At 41.9% G+C, this 18648-nt stretch overlaps 2 protein-coding genes across 2 annotated transcripts in view; both read left to right on the forward strand.

The window, feature by feature from the left end:
* Positions 1-18648, forward strand: part of KIAA0232 — a 237712-nt gene that overhangs the window by 70010 nt on the left and 149054 nt on the right. The gene's annotated exons all lie outside the window — the stretch shown is intronic.
* Positions 52-15283, forward strand: TADA2B (transcriptional adaptor 2B). The gene is made up of 2 exons (XM_081324781.1): positions 52-327; positions 11376-15283. The coding sequence occupies exons 1-2, from the start codon at positions 58-60 to the stop codon at positions 12366-12368; spliced, it is 1263 nt and encodes a 420-aa protein (XP_081180907.1). The 5' UTR covers positions 52-57; the 3' UTR covers positions 12369-15283.

An 18648-nucleotide genomic window follows, 5' to 3' on the forward strand; every position in this document is an offset into this window, starting at 1 on the left:
AAACCTTCGCTGCTCTTTTTACCTCTAAAGGAAGGAGGGAGGGGGGGGGGAAGCAAGATGGCGGAACTAGGGAAAAAGTATTGCGTGTACTGCTTGGCTGAGGTCAGCTCGCTTCGTTTTCGCTGCACCGAATGTACCGACATCGAGCTTTGCCCCGAATGCTTCTCAGCCGGCGCCGAGATTGGCCCGCATAGGCGCTGGCATGGCTACCAGCTGGTAGATGGTGGGCGTTTCACTCTCTGGGGGGCCGAGGCCGAGGGTGGCTGGAGCAGCCGCGAGGAGCAACTCTTACTGGATGCTATCGAGCAGTTCGGCTTCGGCAACTGGGTGAGAAGTTCCATGCTGGTTTGTCAGCCGGCCCTGTCCTTCCGCGTCGGGAAAATCCTCCTGTTCCCATAGCGCAGGGGTCGGCAACCTCGGCTCTTTTATGACTCGTGGACTTCAACTCCCAGAATTCCTGAGCCAGCTATGCTGGCTCAGGAATTCTGGGAGTTGAAGTCCACGAGTCATAAAAGAGCCGAGGTTGCCGACCACTGCCATAGCGGTTCCTCACTTCTCATTTTAAGTAGCACGATTTAGCTAAGGGGAAAAGAATGGCTGGAAATATTGGGCAAAGTTAAAGGGGGTTACTTATTCTGGTCAACATTCAAAACACAGCTCAAGCAATAGAGTGAATACAAATCCAAATTTTTATATGTTGTCGAATTGAAAATTAACCTAAATTCGCCTGTATCATATCTCTGCAACCAGACACGCTTGCCTTTCAAACTACCCAGGAATTCCATCGAATAAAAATAATTGTACAAAAATATTGTGAATAATCTATACGTTCAAAATGCTGCAGCTCACATTTGGATCACTCAAAACCATACCATCGTGTTGAGCCAACTTTTCCTGAAAAGTGAAGGAACGTAAAATAATTGTACAAAAATATTGTGAATAATCGATACGTTCAAAAGGCTGCAGCTCACATTTGGATCAGTCAAAACCATACCATCGTGTTGAGCCAACTTTTCCTGAAAAGTGAAGGAACGTAAAATAATTGTACAAAAATATTGTGAATAATCGATACGTTCAAAAGGCTGCAGCTCACATTTGGATCAATCAAAAACCATACCATCGTGTTGAGCCAACTTTTCCTGAAAAGTGAAGGAACGTATCTTGTCTTGCCCGAAACTGTGTGCATGACACCCACCTTCACATTGCAAATAGAGATAAGTAATCAAATATCTCCCTCCAAAAATCTACAGAGCCACCCCAGATCATATGTTCACATGTCCTAGAGAGCCCTTGATATAATGGGAATATATTTTCTCCAGTTCAGACTTCGAGGAGTCCTTGGTGCTCTCTGAGCTTGTTTTCTTGCAGACTTTTTATTACCCAAACTAGGTGATATTACCTAGTTTGGGTAATGAAACTTGTGCAAGAAAACAAGCTCAGAGAACACTAAGAACCCTCATTCAACCTGAGCTACAAATATTCTCCTTTATTAATTCAAACATTATCTGTTTGTGAATAACTATTCAGTAAAACTTGCATATTTCAAGAAGAAATGAAATCAGAAAAGTGTATGGAAAATTCTAAAAAACCCTTAAAATCAAAATTATGCTAAAAACAACTGGAAGTGGTAACTAAACAAAAATGTATATAACTTTATGAGAGATTAAGGAGATCTTGACTGCCAGACTGTTTTTAAATTATTCAAAGTCTATAGAAATACACTGAATAGATGAGATACTTCAGAAATTGAATCATGTAAAAGTGAATATTTTTGACCAAAATACTATGTTCTATCACCATCCTTATAATAGATGTTTGTCAGAATTCCAGTCTTTCATTGTATCTGTCTGGAACTGTGGTTGTATGATTTTAGGTGGCCTAAAATGATTTGGGGTATAAATGCTTTATTATTATGGTTTGTTTAGTCAGACAGATGTTTAGATTGGATTTGGCATTTTTATCTACTTAATTAAGTCCTTTCCAAGGACCTGGGATAAGGAGATGTCTTTCATGGTATTAAACATATTGTTGCAGGATGTAAGTTGTCTTTGGAATTGACTGTTGGTGATTTGTTAGTACCGATGACCTTCGATTGGTACTCCAGAGGTTTTTGGAATTGCACCCAAGGTGTCTATTACTATTGGTACTATTTTGTTTTATTTTGCCACAGTTGTTCCGCTTCTATTTGCAGGTCTTTTTATTTTGTGATTTTCTCCAGTTCTTTCTCTTCTGTTCTGCTATTTACAGATACTGCCCTGTCTACTATCCAGGCTTTGTTGACGATTTGTCAACAATTGTTAAGCCTGAGATGTTATGTGGCAGGTTCTTTCAAAACTAAAGTCCGTGAGCACTTTAGCTTCTTCATTTTCTATTACTTTGTCTGTTTTATGATCCCACCAGTTCTTGCTTGAAGATAAATGGTATTTATTGTGGACTTTCCAGTACACAATTGTTGCTACTTTGTCATGTGATTGTTTGAAGTCCATCTGTTGGATCATCTTGCAGTAGCTAACCAGGTAGTCCATATTTTTTTCAGGTTGCAGAGATGGCATTTGCTGCCTGTTGCTATCTTCTCAAGTTGGGTTTGTATGTGTTTGTTGTTAAGTAGCCCCTCTGTCTTTCTTCAAATTTCCTACTGTTAGCTTAGACACTGCCAGGTCTTGATTATTTTCTGCTTTGCCTGATTTTTTTAAAAACACACTGGCCATGTAATACTTTGTCTTGCTAGATCTCTTTTCTATTCTTTATTTGATCTTTCTTGTAAGTCAGTTTGGTTCCTCCACTATTTAGTAGGCCTTCATAGCTTCAGTGCATCTTTTTCACTGCCCTCCAGATATTCTTCCAATGCCCTTTTTTCTTCTTCAGTTGTCTGGTCTACTTGCAGCATTCCATACTCACCTCTATTCCATGGTAGGTAGAGTCTGTCAGTGTCGCTGCAAGGATGAAGGGCATGATTCATTCTCATTATTTTTCTGGTCTTCCTATCCAGGGCTTTTAGTTCTTCTTGAGTCCAATTCACTATTCCAGTTGGGTAACTAATGACTGGAATTGCCCAGGTGTTAATTGACTTTCCTCTGTTGAGTTTGGACCTTAAGATCTTCACTTTCATAATGTATTCACTTCTTGACTTTGGTGTGCTTGATGTTGTCATCTTGAAGGATGCCTAGGTATTTGTAATGATAATCTTCATCCAGACTTTCAGTGTTATTTCCATAGGGCATATTCATACATACATTACATACATACATACATTTAAAAAAATCCAAAAGAAGACTGAAAAAAGGACAAAAACACAAAATAAAAACATTAAAAATGGTGCATCAAAAAAAGAACACCACATATACATATATTATCCCCTCTAGTTGAACACTTGATTAATACATTATTACAACATTAATTCCCACCCCTTGCAAAATAGGCCTTCTTTAAATTACTAAATCTATTTGCAAATTATTGACCTGTCTTCTATGTTATATTAGTTACAAAGTAGTTAACAGAAAGAATAATAATACTAAAACAAAACAAAAATAAAGTTTCAAAATTCAACAAACTTGTTATTGTAATCCACTTGTAGAAAGTTTACTACGGTATCTTATCTATTCCAAATCATTCCAAAAGTTATAAATAATTTGTCCTGGATCGACTATCCACGTTTACTTCTTAATGCCATCTGTTGTCAATTGTTTGCTTAAGTATAATAGATTCAGTCTCCAGAAGTGGTTACCAGTTAACTGTAATAAAATCCATCCAGTCCCCCTCAGTCTTCATAAATGAAACAAATTTGTTGCTTCCCCTTTCAGTCAGAATCCTGATATTGTAGTAATGTGCAGATTTAAAGTTCGGAGCAACAGATGAAATCCACTCCAGCCGTGAGAATGTCTCTGGTCTGGAACTGGATCAAAGTCCTCTTGTATATCTTTAATCAAAATTCCATGCCCCAACATATTTTGCAATGCAAAATCATTATTGTCTCATCAAGCTTTTAAAAGAGAAATACTCCTAGAAGCTGCATATTCCCCTGCTCTCCTTTTCTTAGATTTCAGCCATTTTAATCTGTGAAACCTGTTCAGGGAACCAAGAACAAAGAAAGTATGTTTTCCTCTGTATATCAATCCAAATTATAAGAAAATTCAATAAAAATGAACTGCAGATTTTTCAAATTCAAAAATTACAGCGATCCAGTGGTGAGAGTCTTAAAACTCTTCAACCCCACCCCACCCCCATGTTTCCATACAAAAGGGACAAAAATTATCCAGAATAACATATATCAAAAACAAAAAGAAAAAGCAATTTAGAGTCCAGTAGGAGGTTGAAATAAATCAGCAACCACTAATCAACTTTTGAGGCCAAAAACAAAATGAAACCATAAATTCAAAAAGTGAAAGTTAATACTCAGGCATGCTTAGAAAACAAAATTGCTGACAGGAAGTCCCAAATATGCTTTTTTTCACGAGGCAACTGGACTTTCTTGTTTTTCTTTGAAGATGTTTCACTTCTCATCCAAGAAGTTTCTTCAGCTCTGACTGGATGGTGGGGAATGCCAGGATTTATATTCTTTGCAGACAGCTGGTCATTTGCATTCTTTAGCGAGTCGTTGAAGCCTCTGGAGGCTTATCTGAGAAAACCACGGCTGCGCCATGAACTCACCTGTGTCCCCCATTGTGGCCAATCTCTACATGGAAGAGGTAGAAGGAATTCCACCCATTCACTGGTATAGGTACAGTATGTGGACGATACTTGGGTGAAGGATCAAAACACAGGAATTGGAAGCATTCACCAAACATATCAACTCGGTGTACAGATACATCAAATTCACACGGAGGAGATAAGGATATTATCATACCTAATATAGACATTAAAAATCCAAGGAGAGGAGCTGCTCAGACATCTCCCCTGAATTGTATCGGAAGAGGAATGGGAGGGAAGAAAGGAGAGGAGAGAGGGAAGAGAGTAGAGGAGGGTGAAGGAAGTAGGAAGGTTGGAGGGAAAGAGGAGAAGTGGGGAGAAACGGGAGGGGAGTGGTGAGGGAAAGAGGAGAGGAGAGGAAGAAGAGGGAAGTAGGAAAGAAAGGAGAAGGAGAAAGAAAGTAGAGAAGAGGGAAGAGAGAGAAGGAGGGTGGATACAGTGAAAGGGGAAATGGACGAGCCGCACCCAAACTTACGTGTATGTATTTATGTATGGCGATATATTTGTTGACTTGTTTGTGGAAGAAATGGGAAAATAAAATTGAATATATATTTATATATATAAAAATAAATTCACACATGAAGATGTTAAGGAAAATAGTCTAGGCTTCCTGAACTGTGCAGTAAAGATTAAGGAAGACAGAAGCCTTAACACTGAAATTTACCAAAAACCCACACACAGAGATCAATATTTACATTTTGATTCTCACTACCCACTGGAGCTCAAAATGGGAGTTATCAGAACCCTACATTGTCGAGCTGAAGTCCTGCCTACCAGCAAAGAAGGAACAGAAAAAGAACTAAAAAAAAAAGCAAGGAAGCCCTCAGAACCTGTGGCTATCCCAAGTGGGGCTTCATCAAATCTCAAAAAAGACCCAGCAGGAGCTTCTCCATAACAGAGAAAGAAGAAAACAATAAATGAAGCAACATAGTCATTCCATACATTACAGGAATATCAGAAAAGCTCAGGAGGATCTTCAGCGAAGACAACATACATGCACACTTCAAACCCAAGAATACACTAAGGCAGAAGCTTGTCCACCCCAAAGACAAAACCCCCAGATGCAAACTGAGTAGCGTGGCATATGCAGTACAATGCAGTGAGCCATGTGCAGATCTGTACATTGGGGAAACAAAACAACCACTTCATAAACTCATGGCACAACATAGGAGAACAACCCATCAGGACAATATTCAGCAGTTTATCTGCATTTAAAAGAGAAGGGCCACTCTTTTGAAGACAGCAAAATCCACATTTTGGACAGAAAGGAGCGTGGGTTTGAAAGAGGGGTCAAAGAGGTCATTTATGTCAAAATTGAACAGCCCTCTCTCAACAGAGGGGGAGGGATACAACATCATCTATCTTTAGAGTACAACACAGTCCTTTCAACAGTTCCAAGAAGGCTCTGCACCCATTTGCAGACGACACAGATAAGCCTCCGGGGGCTTCAACAACTCGCTAAAGAATGCAAATGACCAGCTTTCTGCAAGGAGTGTAAATCTTGCCATTCCCCACCATCCAGTCAGAGCTGAAGAAGCTTCTGAGATGAGAAGTGAAACGTCTTCAAAGAAAAACAAGAAAGTCCAGTTGCCTCGTGAAAAAAAGTATCTTTGGGACAACTATGATCTGGATGACTGAGAATCTCCATAGACAGTTGCTGATAGGAAGATGTATACGCCCAGTAACTTCGATTGCTTCTAGAGGAAATTGGAATCTTCAAGACCCACCCCCCCTTCCTAACTGGGTCCATGATTGTCCAAAAGCTGTCTTGGGTCATTCCTAACTGCTCCCATTCAAAACCAGGGAGCAGCACTGCCAAAGAACCAGCTTTGGCAGTAAAATCAGCAGATTGTTGGTAAGAGAAAAAAGAAGCTCTTACTGTGCAGCAGCTATGAGCTACATAGGGCATCTTGATTCCCTTGGTTTTCACTATTTTTCCTGTTGATGGTGAGGGCTGCACATTTGTCCAATCCAAACTCCACTGCAGTATCTTGGGTATATATATATACAGACAGTGTCGAGCAATGATTCTATGTTAGTTTTATCCATATAGTTTCAGATCATCCATGTAAATGAGATGAGATAGCCTGGCAGATGTTTTGAACATGGCCTGACTTCTTCAGTATTGTTGACAAAGGAATTAGTGCAATGCAAACAACAATAGTGATAGTCTCCTTCAAACATTCCTCTCTTGTTAACCTCTCCCAGTCAATCACATTGACCTGCAGCTGTATCTTCCATTGTGCCATTAATCTTTGCACAAGGCTTCTGATGTTTCTACTGACTCTAGGCACTTGGTTAACCAATAATGTGGCAAGTACTCAAATGCTTTTTCTCTGAGGTTTTAGCTCATTGTAGAAAATAAATTGTAATGAGAGTTTGCCAATAAAATGTTGAAAAAATATTTAGTGCTTCCAAGACTATCACCCATGCGCTCGTGACCTCCCGGCTAGACTACTGCAACGCTCTCTACATGGGGCTGCCCTTGAGGACCACTTGGAGGCTTCAACTGGTGCAGAATGCAGCCACGCGAGTTGTTATGGGAGTTTCCCCATACTCCCGTGTAACACCTCTTCTCCGTGAGCTGCATTGGCTTCCGGTTGCCCTCCGGGTGAGATTCAAGGTGCTGGTAATGACCTATAAAGCTCTAAATGGCTTGGGTCCGGATTATCTAAGGGAACACCTGCTGCCGGCATCAACTTCCCATCGTCCTGTGCGCTCCCACAGGGAGGGCCTTCTCAGGGTGCCGGCGGTTAAGGAGTGCCGGCGGGTGATCCCCAGGGGGAGGGCATTCTCTGGGGGCGCGCCTGCCCTTTGGAATGATTTACCGGTGGAACTTCGGACTGCCCCCGATCTGCATTCATTTCGCCGGGACCTGAAAACCTGGTTTTTTTATCTATCAGGCCTGGACTGAAGGGGTTTTAGCTTTTAATATTGTTTTAATTGTTGGGCTTAAGTAATTTAATCTATTTTAATTTTATACTATTTTTATATTGTATTTTATGCTGCCCTGTAAACCACCCTGAGTCCTTCGGGAATAGGGCGGTATAAAAATTTAATTAAAATAAATAAAATAAAATAAACTGTGAGCAGGACATGTTCACTTGTAGCTATTTACTATATTATACGTAAAATAATCTGATAACTGTTGCATTGGTTATTATACTAAATTAAAACTTTTAAATTTAAATTATAAATATATACCATATAAACCAGCTGGTATGGAATGCTGTACCAGGGTTACTTTTTAAATATGCTTATTAGATGACATTTTGGGTATGTTCACACAGAGTCCTCAAATTATGACTAGTCGCTTAGTTATTATTCAAACCTATGACAGAACTAACTTGGGGCTAGTTACAACCCAGATTCAAAGTTCCTATGGTCACCCCCCCATGGTCATGTGACCTAACTACATGCAGTCAACAACATGACTGCATTCACACCATTTGCAGTGTTTCATAGTCATGTGACCACCTTTTACGATGATTTTGCCAAAAGCCGATAGCTACGGTTTTTTGCAAAACCATCCTCAAAGTGGGCCATTGATTTGTTTAACGACCACTGCAAATGTGGTTGTAGAATTGAATCAGTCATGTGACCAACCTGTTTTACAACTGTCACAACTTACTACCATGATGGGCAGGCTCTATCACAGTCATAAGTTGGGGACTACCTGTACCAGAATTTTATTCTGTCCTTGAGAATAAAGTGGAATTGGTGAAACAGTTTCTTAGCCCATAGAAAGTAAAAAATGTGAGAAAGGGACTCAGAATAATCCTGCTTTTTAGTCCTTAGAAAAGGGGCAGTTAAGATTTTTGACATGCTTTCAAGATTAGTAGTATATGTTAAAAGAATAAAATAGCATTTCTAGAATCTCTGCTTCATCTTTTTCTTGAGCTGGGTGACATCACACCAGATTCTGTTTCTTGGTTAACCTAATCCAGGTTTACTCTATTAATCCAATATTATGAATCTGCATGACATTCCAGACAATAAATTTATAACATAAACTGAGTTTGTACACTATGCTAGGCAATAATGAGGTTAATTAATTTATAAAAATAACTGTTAAGCAGAAGACCACAGGTAGTTAACTCAGCCAAATTTAAAGGATGCATAAATGAGCTGGGACTGAGATATTTTTAAAAATTGGTTCCATAACATCCAGTTAACTCTATGAGGTCCTCAGATAAATTTTGTATCCTGTAATTTTTTTATAGTGAACACGTGCTATAACACTTTCTCTGCTATACTTAAGGTCAACATTCAAGATTAATGGTACTCCTATAAAAGTTACAGTAATCTTATTTTTGAAGGGCAACATATATTTTTTTAAAGTACTCGAAATAAAGATGGATTTATGATTGTATTACTAAAATAAAAATAAACCTCCCTTTTTACATCCCTGTAATCACTTAATTCGGAGTAGAGTTGGGATGACTGGATGGAGCTGAACATTTACTGGCTGGATGCCCTTCCTGGAATTTGCAGCAGATATTTTTTCTTTGTGCCCTAAAAAGGAAATATCTGCCACTATTCTAGGATTGAATTCTCAATCTTCCAAGTGGGACACAATCATCTTCATCACTAAGCCACCACGCTGCTCAGTATTACTAAAATACTATTGATAGTATTAATAAAACTAAAGTTTTAATGTGATTTCCTGAAGTGGGCAACCTGGTTTATGCTTAAGAATTTATATTTAGAATATACTGCTGATACTGTAATTTATTGTGAATTGTAAGTTTCCCTTGTTTTAAGGACCTTTGCTGGGTTCACAAACATGTTGTTTCTCTTTACAACTAATCCTAATAAGAATTTATCAATATTTCTAGTATTCCTTATGCCATTCAAGCTTGTATTTCAGTGGGTTAGGACGCTGAGCTTGTCGATCAGAAGGTCGGCAGTTTGGCGGGTCGAATCCCGAGTGCCGCATAACAGAGTGAGCGCCTGTTACTCGTCCCAGCTTCTGCCAACCTAGCAGTTCGAAAGCACGTAAAAATGCAAGTAGAAAAATAGGGACCACTACGGTGGGAAGGTAACAGCGTTCCGTGCACCTTTGGTGTCTAGTCATGCCGGCCACATGACCACGGAGACGTCTTCGGACAAGCGCTGGCTCTTTGGCTTTGAAACGGAGATGAGCACCGGCCCCTAGAGTCGGAAACGACTAGCACGCATGTGCGGGGGAACCTTTACCTTTACTTTATGCATAAAATAGTCAAAACTAGCGGAGTAAAATCTGCAGGGTCTCCTTTACACACACACACACACACACACACACACACACACACACAGAGGAGCTGACTAAATACATTTATTTCCCTTCTAAAATTAAAAACATTTTTTTAAATGTAAAAAGTTGAAATTTAGAACATCGTACAAAATATTTATTACTTATAAATTCTTTATATTGATGTGTAGTTTTACAACAAGTTGATGATAGGAATATTTATCATGTTTTCCCAATGCCTCTTCCTCCCAAGAAGTGCTCTGGCATTTAATGGATGTTCCAGAACAAATTTAGTCACATATAGAAGCTGCAGAACAGGAAAAAAAATTTTTCCTTGGGTCATTTCTTCTGACTTACTTAGTATCTTTATATTTTTTAACAAGCATAAAATTTAATCTTTTGTATGTTAAGGTTGGCTTTTCTGAGAATTATTTCAATTCATTTGGGAATTTTTGATAGAGGTTTTTAGTGTTCCTGAGCTTCAGCATCATTCATATACTGTGTTTCCCCAAAAATAAGACCTGATCTTGTTTTTTTCTTTTTGCCTCCAAACGAGGCATCAGGTCTTATTTTGGGGGTGTATCTTTTCCACTCACCTCTGGCACCGACAGCGCAGCCCAGCCGGCCCACTTCTGTGGTTCTCAGCTGCAGAGGCCTTCCGGAAAGGCCTCTGACTGCAAGATGCAGGCTGAAGCTCCATTCTCAGTTGCAGAATGAAGCTGCTCCTTCGGCCTCAGAAGTGGGCCGGCGAGGCAAGTGTCGGTCCATGGGAGGCCCGGCTGCAGTGGTAAGCTCCAACCCCCACCCCCACCCTAGCTTGATTTTTAAGTGTGGGCCTTGCCCCAAAACTAGGGCTTATTTTTGAGGTAGGCCTTATATTAGGCCCACCCCCCCCCAAAAAAAAAAATCAAGCTAGGGCTTATTTTCGGGATAGGCCTTACTTTCAGGAAAACATGACAGTAGTACTTGCCAGCATCTTCTTAAAACTGCATTTTCTTTGGGTTGTGTGATTGCCTTTTGCATCTGCAAGAGAATTCTGGATAAAGCATGTTTAGGTGTTGCTGACAGGTACCATGCACTCCACACATGCTCCAAAGCACCTTTTTCACTTTGAACCCAAGCAGTGCATAGCCCTATTTTTTTCCAAACTGACTCTAGATTTATGCAATACTTGATTACAAAGTTCCAGTTCTATACATGATGAGCAAAAAAGTGAATTTCTTGGGGAAAGCTTTACATAAAACTCCTCCAGTTTAGAGCCTTCTCTGTTTGAATCCACTGAACTAAAATAGTACTTTAAGATCACCATATATGAACAAGCATCAGTACTTTGAAGTTCATATTCATTAGCTGTATTGAAAAGAATGTGAAATATTGGGTCGTGACAAACATAATAGGTGTATCTACTACATGTTCTTGAGACAGATAATTCAAAAATTGTTTTTCTCTATTGTAGGAAGATATGGCTACTCATGTTGGAGCATCACGAACTCCTCAAGAAGTTATGGAGCACTATGTGAGCATGTATATACATGGAAATCTTGGGAAAGCCTGCATTCCTGACATTATTCCTAATAGAGTGACTGATCATACGTGCCCAAGTGGTGGTCCACTTTCTCCTAGCCTTACCATGCCTCTGCCACCTTTAGATATATCAGTGGCTGAGCAACAACAGCTTGGATACATGCCACTTCGAGATGATTATGAGATTGAGTATGATCAAGATGCTGAGACTCTAATTAGTGGCCTTTCAGTTAATTATGATGATGATGATGTAGAAATAGAATTAAAAAGAGCTCATGTGGATATGTATGTAAGAAAACTGAAAGAGAGGCAGCGGCGAAAGAACATTGCTCGTGACTACAACTTGGTTCCTGCATTTTTAGGCAAGGATAGGAGAGAGAAAGAAAAACCTTCAAAACGCAAAACTACAAAAGAAGAAAAGGAACTGAGGTTAAAACTGAGGTCGCTTTACCAGTTTATGTCTTGCAAAGAATTTGATGATTTCTTTGAAAATCTGCACAAGGAAAAGGTTCTTCGAACAAAAATAAGAGAACTCCAGCGTTATCGCCGAAATGGCATAACAAAAATGGAGGAATCTGCAGAATATGAAGCAGCTAGACACAAACGAGAGAAAAGGAAAGAAAATAAAAATATTGGTACTTCTAAAAGAGGAAAGGAGGAGGGTAAAGACGGAGAATTCTCTGCAATTGAAAATCTTCCTGGCTTTGAACTCTTATCTGACCGAGAAAAAGTACTTTGTAACTCTATTAATCTGAGTCCAGCACGCTATGTGACTGTTAAAACTATAATTATTAAAGATCATCTCCAAAAACGGCAGGGCATTCCCTCAAAAAGTCGCCTTCCTAGTTACTTGGATAAGATACTAAAAAAAAGGATTTTGAATTTTTTGACAGAAAGTGGTTGGATATCCAGGGATGCTTCTTAGATCTGGACTACTTTGAAATAGTATCAGTATCAACAGAGGAACCAACATTCACCATTGATCTAGTTACCAGCTTTTTAAAAACATCCAGCATTTTGTAAAACTCACTCCTTAACAACTGGATTTTTCTGTAAGGGATCATGTCCATGTTAGATCTTGTTTTATGAACCACCTTACATGTTACCTTAAAACAACACAACTATGGGTGAAGTGATTCATTTTACCAGTGTATCAAAAGTGAGATGTGAACTCTACCTCTGCTGCAAAAACTTGTATTTTAGACATGATACTGGGTTAAGGTTGCTATTCTTCACACATTTACTTGGAAGTATACCCCACTACATTGAGTAGTATTTATTGTCAAGTAAGACCATCAGATCAGGCTGCTTATGTGTCCTACTAAATCCTGGATAATGAACTTAGACACAAATTACAATTTCATATTGGAAATGTATACTACAAGTTTGTTACATTTTTTCACAAGCCAAGGCATTCTGCTATATTGCCACTAGAGCAGAGAATGCAAAACTGAGTAATATAAAATGGTTTAACACAGCACACCACATGATGAAAATGAGTAGACGAGCTCCACAATCTAGCTTGCACAGAATCATTGAAAATGATTTTCAGCAAATAACAGGCATTCTGATTGTAAAACATGGGGGGGGGGGGTGTTTGAACTGCTTTAATATATGTACTAATGTTCCACTTCTATACAATTTGAAAAATGAAAGGAATTTTTGTGTGGTTTTATTTAAATATAAGTATCAGCTGAGAAAATGGGAATGATAAAGAGTTTATGAGAATTGGTATATACTGACAGAAGATTCTTAAGCAACTCCTTGTGACTTATCAACCTATGCTGTTCTTCAGGTTTGTATTTGTTAAATACAAATACAACACTTGTTTAAACACTTTTTTATATGAATATTTTATTAATTTCAAGTTTTACAATCATAAGTACATAATAAACAACTCGGTGTCTGGGTTCATCATTCAGTGGTACATATTAACTTTCACTCAAAATATCCAATACTACACCATCCAGTATTTCCCTGGTCCTCTCTTCTTCCAAATAATAATCATTTTTCCACACTATGCAAATATAATTCTTATGCTATTAATACCTATACAATTAAATATAAACATCTTCATCACGTTTCTAATAATAGTGTCAATATCAGTTTATAATATCTTCTTTAGCCAAAACATATCAAATGTATTTGTAATCAAAGTTCCCTTATGTTGCGTCGAGCGACCGGTCAGGGTTCCGGCCTCAACTCTTAGAGCCCCGTAGCAGGGGTGAGAATTTAGAGGGACCCTCGCAAGGGTGAACACCTTGAATATGGAAGGATTTTGCCCTTTGCCACCGACCCAGTGTGCCGGACGTTCCAACGGTCACACTTGGGAACTGCGATAGCGCAGGAACAGAATCCTAGGACAAACTGAGGCACCAACACAAGTTTGTTCAAGGTGAGAGAGCACAGAGTGCCCGGGGTGGATGGTGTTGCCCCCGAACAGCTTTGCACAGCACTCTTTTATTGAGCATTTTCATCAGGGAGGGGGAAGTACACTCATGAGGGATTAACATATGTAAGGTCATAGGAGAACATAGCTCGTTGCATACAACTGCTAATGAAGAGGGCAAAGGTCATCACAGGAAACAATAAAGCATAGCCTATCGTATACAAATGCTAACAGAGAAGACAAGGAAGCAATAAAGCATAACTTATACAAATGTTAACAGAGAAGACAAGGATTATCATAGGAAGGCATAACTTGAGGCAAGGATAATTACAGGAGACAGGAACCATATACAAATGCTAACAGGGAAGACAAGGGTTATCACAGGAAGGCATAACTTGAAAGGCATAACTTGAAGCAAGGACAGTTACAAAAGACATTATCACAGGAAGGCATAACTTGAAAGGCATAACTTGAAGCAAAGACAATTACAGGAGACAGGAAGCCATATCTTGAGGCAAGGGCAATTACATGAAACAAGTCTTGTTATATACAATTGTAAATGAAGGATCACCAGAGGCAGGAATGTGATTGTAAATGGAGAAGAAAGAGTTTTATCACCAGAGGCAGGAATGTGATTGCAAATGGAGAAGAAAGAGTTTTATCACCAGAGGCAGGAATGTGATTGTAAATGGAGGAATGCAGGACTTTACAGCTTTCAATATAGAAGGCAAAAAGGTCTTTGGGAGTCTAGGATAACTACACCCTTATTCAATCTGCATCCTGTTTTTCCCCCCAATTTTAATTTCCCATCAATATTCAAAATAACTCAATTATCATTTTTCTCATAATTACATTTGGGTAACTAAAAGCTTCCCTTATACCAACCCTCTTAGTATTTTCATATTTCCCATCTCAGAAAATTGTTATCCTAGTTACAAATCACATCCTTCTAATTTATAATGATCCTTTTATTTCTAACAGTTGTCTATTTTAATCATATTCAAACATCCATTAGATGATATAATACCTCATCTAATTAGTCAGGACCTCAATTTTCTTCAGCCTTACTCTAGCTTTCTTCCTTTGCCAAATAACTTTGCAAGTCAGTGCATTTAGGTCACCCAAGTATTTTTTTCTTGTTTCTGAATATATTATTTGAAATAAAAGGCAATTTAATTAGTGTTTATGTAAAAACCCTTAATCCATTTATATTCGTTAAATAGCCTCCGTTTTCTTCTGTTCCGCTTAGTTTCTTGTTCCCATTTTCACCATTTCTCCTAACAGCTCTCTCATCCATTCTATCAATTCTTCCTTATCCTCAAATATGTTCTGAAGTCTTGAAAAGTAAAATGTCTTTCCCATTTCCAGTGTTATTTTGGGGTCTTCGAAATTTTTATTCATCTGTACCTGTCTGTTGGTTTCTTCTTTCAAATCCTCTGTCTTTATATCAGTTTCCTCTATTTTTTATTCTGGTTTCTGAGTTGCTAGTTTATTATGGTCATTTACTGAACGTTTTTTGCTTGCAACTTTAAGTTGGAGAGTTGCTCATTTATTTATTTTTAGTCTCATAATTTAAAACAATTGTCTCTTGAATTGATTTCAACATGGAATTTCTTTCTGAAGTCCATTTACATTTTCTTGTTGATTATCCATGTTTTTTCCAAAGAGAAATAGTCCAGAAGCAACTTTCCCACTGTTTCATAATATTTCTTGATAATTCTTGAAACTAAGTCAATATTTGTAATCCAGACCGGCCAATTCAGAATGGTTTATTGTCTCCTTCATACAGATAAAACAGCCCAATGATTTTTTCCCCTTTTCCCAACTGCAGTCTGCAAAAGTGAGTGTCGAGCCCCGCAGGCCCGACAGTCAGCGGGGGGGTTGAGACCGGCTGGCACACCCCGCCCGCAGGACCTCTCCGCTCTAGCTGCGGCTGCATCACCCGACTTGCCCGGAACACAGGCCTGACACTCAGCAGGGGGGTTGCCACCAGCTGACACACCCTGTCCACCAGACCTTACTGTTCCTGCTGCGGATGCGTCCTCCGTCGAGCCCGGACTGCCTGCACGCTCCCGGCTGCTCTGCGGTGCTGCGCCTGCACTGGACTGCTTCGTGGGTTCCCGGCTGTCCCTGGGAGCCGCGCCTGCAGCGACCCACCATGCGCAACCCCAGCCGGCTGAGGAGGGTGTCCCTGCGCAGGACTCTTGTGCAGGCCCTTGCCCGGCGCTGGAGGCTGCACCAACGCGACCGGCGCTGGAGGCCATGCCGGCATGGGGATGCCTTGCCGGCAAGGAAGCAGGAGCCGTGGCTGCTGGCCCAGGCCTCCCATATTGCGTGGCAGACGGAACCCGGACTGGCGGAACGGGCCTGTCTGACCGGGAACGCAGTGATACCAAGGACTGCGGGTGGTGGGGTTTGGTGGGCTACGTACCTGGCGGGAGGGGCATGCTGTGCCTCGGGGAAAGGTAGGAGCCAAAGGGAGCATGAGGGGAGGGGTGGAGTGTATATAGGGGAAGAGGCGGAAGTTGGTTGGTCTCCCGTTCCTGTTGTGCGTTCTTCCTGCTTTTCATGGACAGGATTTGACAGTAAGTCAGCGTTCCTTATTTTCGTTGCTGTGTATCCTCCAGTGAGAGTTGGGCATGGCAGAGGGGACGCAAGGGGCTGCTCCAGTGGCTGCCATGGAAGAGGCAACCGGCTGCAAAGCCCCTTGACGTGGTGGAGGTAGAGGAGGCTCAACCAACAATGAGGCCTAAGGTGCGGACCTTTCCACCGGTGGCGTCTGCGGCTGAACCCCAGGAAACTGGTAGCCAGGATCGTGGAGGGGAGTGATGGCTGAGCCCTGCCCTGGGGTGCAGAGAGCCCGACTGGGGACAGGCAACCTGGGCAAGTGGGGCACTGCAGGAATGGAGGGAGCGGCACCTGACGGATGATGACGGAGAAGACTGGAGCTACTCCACCGCCCCAGGCAGCCAAACCATGGACGTACTAAGGGACAGGTTCGGGGAGGCTGGTTGCCAAGAACCCACTCCTTGGATGGTCACAGACCCCGAGCAAGATGCAGGATGCTGGTCCCTCACGGGGACCCAGTCGGTATGGTCAGGCCCGTCTCGTTTCCAGTTGGCCAGCCCGAGGTTTCGAGGTCCACCCAGCCTGAGCGTGTCCCAAATGAGGGCCCCTGAAGCTCAACCTCCAGCGGCCATGGTGTGGAGTGGTCCGGCATCCTGGCCAGGAATGGACAGAGGCCCCAGCCAGCAAACAACATGACCAGCCGGGCGCACTAGGGCCCTGGGTGCACAGGCGGGACCCTAGGGGCCAGGTGTGGTGTGGGGCCCACCAACTCTGCCGATGACGTACGACGGCCACCCTGATCGCTTGGCTATGTTTCTGGGACAGGTGATAAACCATATGGACAGGTACGCCCAGACCTACCCATCCCAGTGGGCAATGGTGGTGGCGGTGACGGCTTGTTTGCAGGGGGAGGCCGCAGCCTGGGCTGCCGACCTTTTTAGTGAACACGCCCGTAAGCTGGGGGACGTCAGACTCTTCCTAGAGGCCCTACGGGCCCGTTTCAAGGACGTCTCACGAGTACACCACGCTAAAGCCGACGTGCTGACCCTTTGACAACGGGGCAGACCGGTGGTGGACTACATCGGTGACTTCCATAAGGTAGCCAGGAAACTGCGCTCGTGGCCAGAGCGCCTTCTCGTGCACTTCAAGGCAGGACTCGACGGGGCTCTTCGTAGGGCATGTGTGGTGCGCAGTGTTCCAGCCCGGTTGCAGGAATGGTTTCAGGTAGCCGTGGAGTTGGACATCGGGCTACAGGACGTACGGGGAAGGCCTGAGACCGTGCCTGGAGGTTGGAGGCCTGCCGAGAGGGCAAGATCGGAGGAGCAGAAACCCGTGCACCAATGCGACCGGCGCTGGAGGCCGTGCTGGCATGGGGGGTGCCTTGCCGGCAAGAAAGCAGGAGCACAGCTGCTGACCCAGGCCTCCCATATTGCGTGGCAGACAGAACCCGGACTCGCGGAATGGGCCTGTCTGACTGGGAACGCAGTGGTACCAGGGACTGCGGGTGGTGGGGTTCCAGGGGCCTGGGGTCGTGAAGGGAATGTCCTTAGGTGGGAGGTGGTTGCTGTGAATGGTGATGGGGTGTGGGACCGCGGTGTTAGGGTTTGGTGGGCTACGTACCTGGCGGGAGGGGCATGCTGTGCCTCGGGGAAAGGCAGGAGCCAAAGGGAGCATGAGGGGAAGGGTGGAGTGTATATAGGGGAAGAGGCGGAAGTTGGTTTGTTTGGGCGGGGTGTGGGTGTGTGCGCCGGGCAGCTATAACAGTGTTGGATGCAGTGAGCAGCCAACGCTGACTTTGCTCCTGCTTGGATTTGCTGTGTTCCTGCAATAAACACATTTCTTTTGTGGGTCGTCTCCCGTTCCTGTTGTGCGTTCTTCCTGCTTTTCATGGACGGGATTTGACAGAGAGTTTCCAGGAACAACAAAGCCTTATCTATGTCTGGGCTTTGTGCCAAATTTTCTTTAAGCATAAAAAATGGTAATGCCAAAGTTCACCACTAGATATCGCTAACATCCACCTTCCAACTTCTAAGTCCAAACTTATTTCACCAACTTTCCAAATATCTTTTCCAAAAAGAAAGTTAAAAATACTTTTTAGTCCCCAAATTTGTCAAAGCTATGTCTATATATTAAATCCAAATTAATCTTATGGTTTTCTCTAATTTCCCTCCAAAGAAAGTTATTTACTGCTTCTCTTTTCTTGAGAGAATGGGTCAGAAATACACCCTCTATCATCTGGGGCTATTCT

Source organism: Vipera berus (assembly GCF_964194415.1).
Source record: "Vipera berus genome assembly, chromosome: 3".
Lineage (NCBI taxonomy): Eukaryota > Metazoa > Chordata > Lepidosauria > Squamata > Viperidae > Vipera > Vipera berus.

Bases quoted from the DNA above. Each gene is read 5' to 3' on its own strand.
- TADA2B (XM_081324781.1), top strand. From the start codon at position 58: ATGGCGGAACTAGGGAAAAAGTATTGCGTGTACTGCTTGGCTGAGGTC. The intron at 328-11,375 runs GTGAGAAGTTCC...TCTCTATTGTAG, and splicing joins AGTTCGGCTTCGGCAACTGG to GAAGATATGGCTACTCATGT.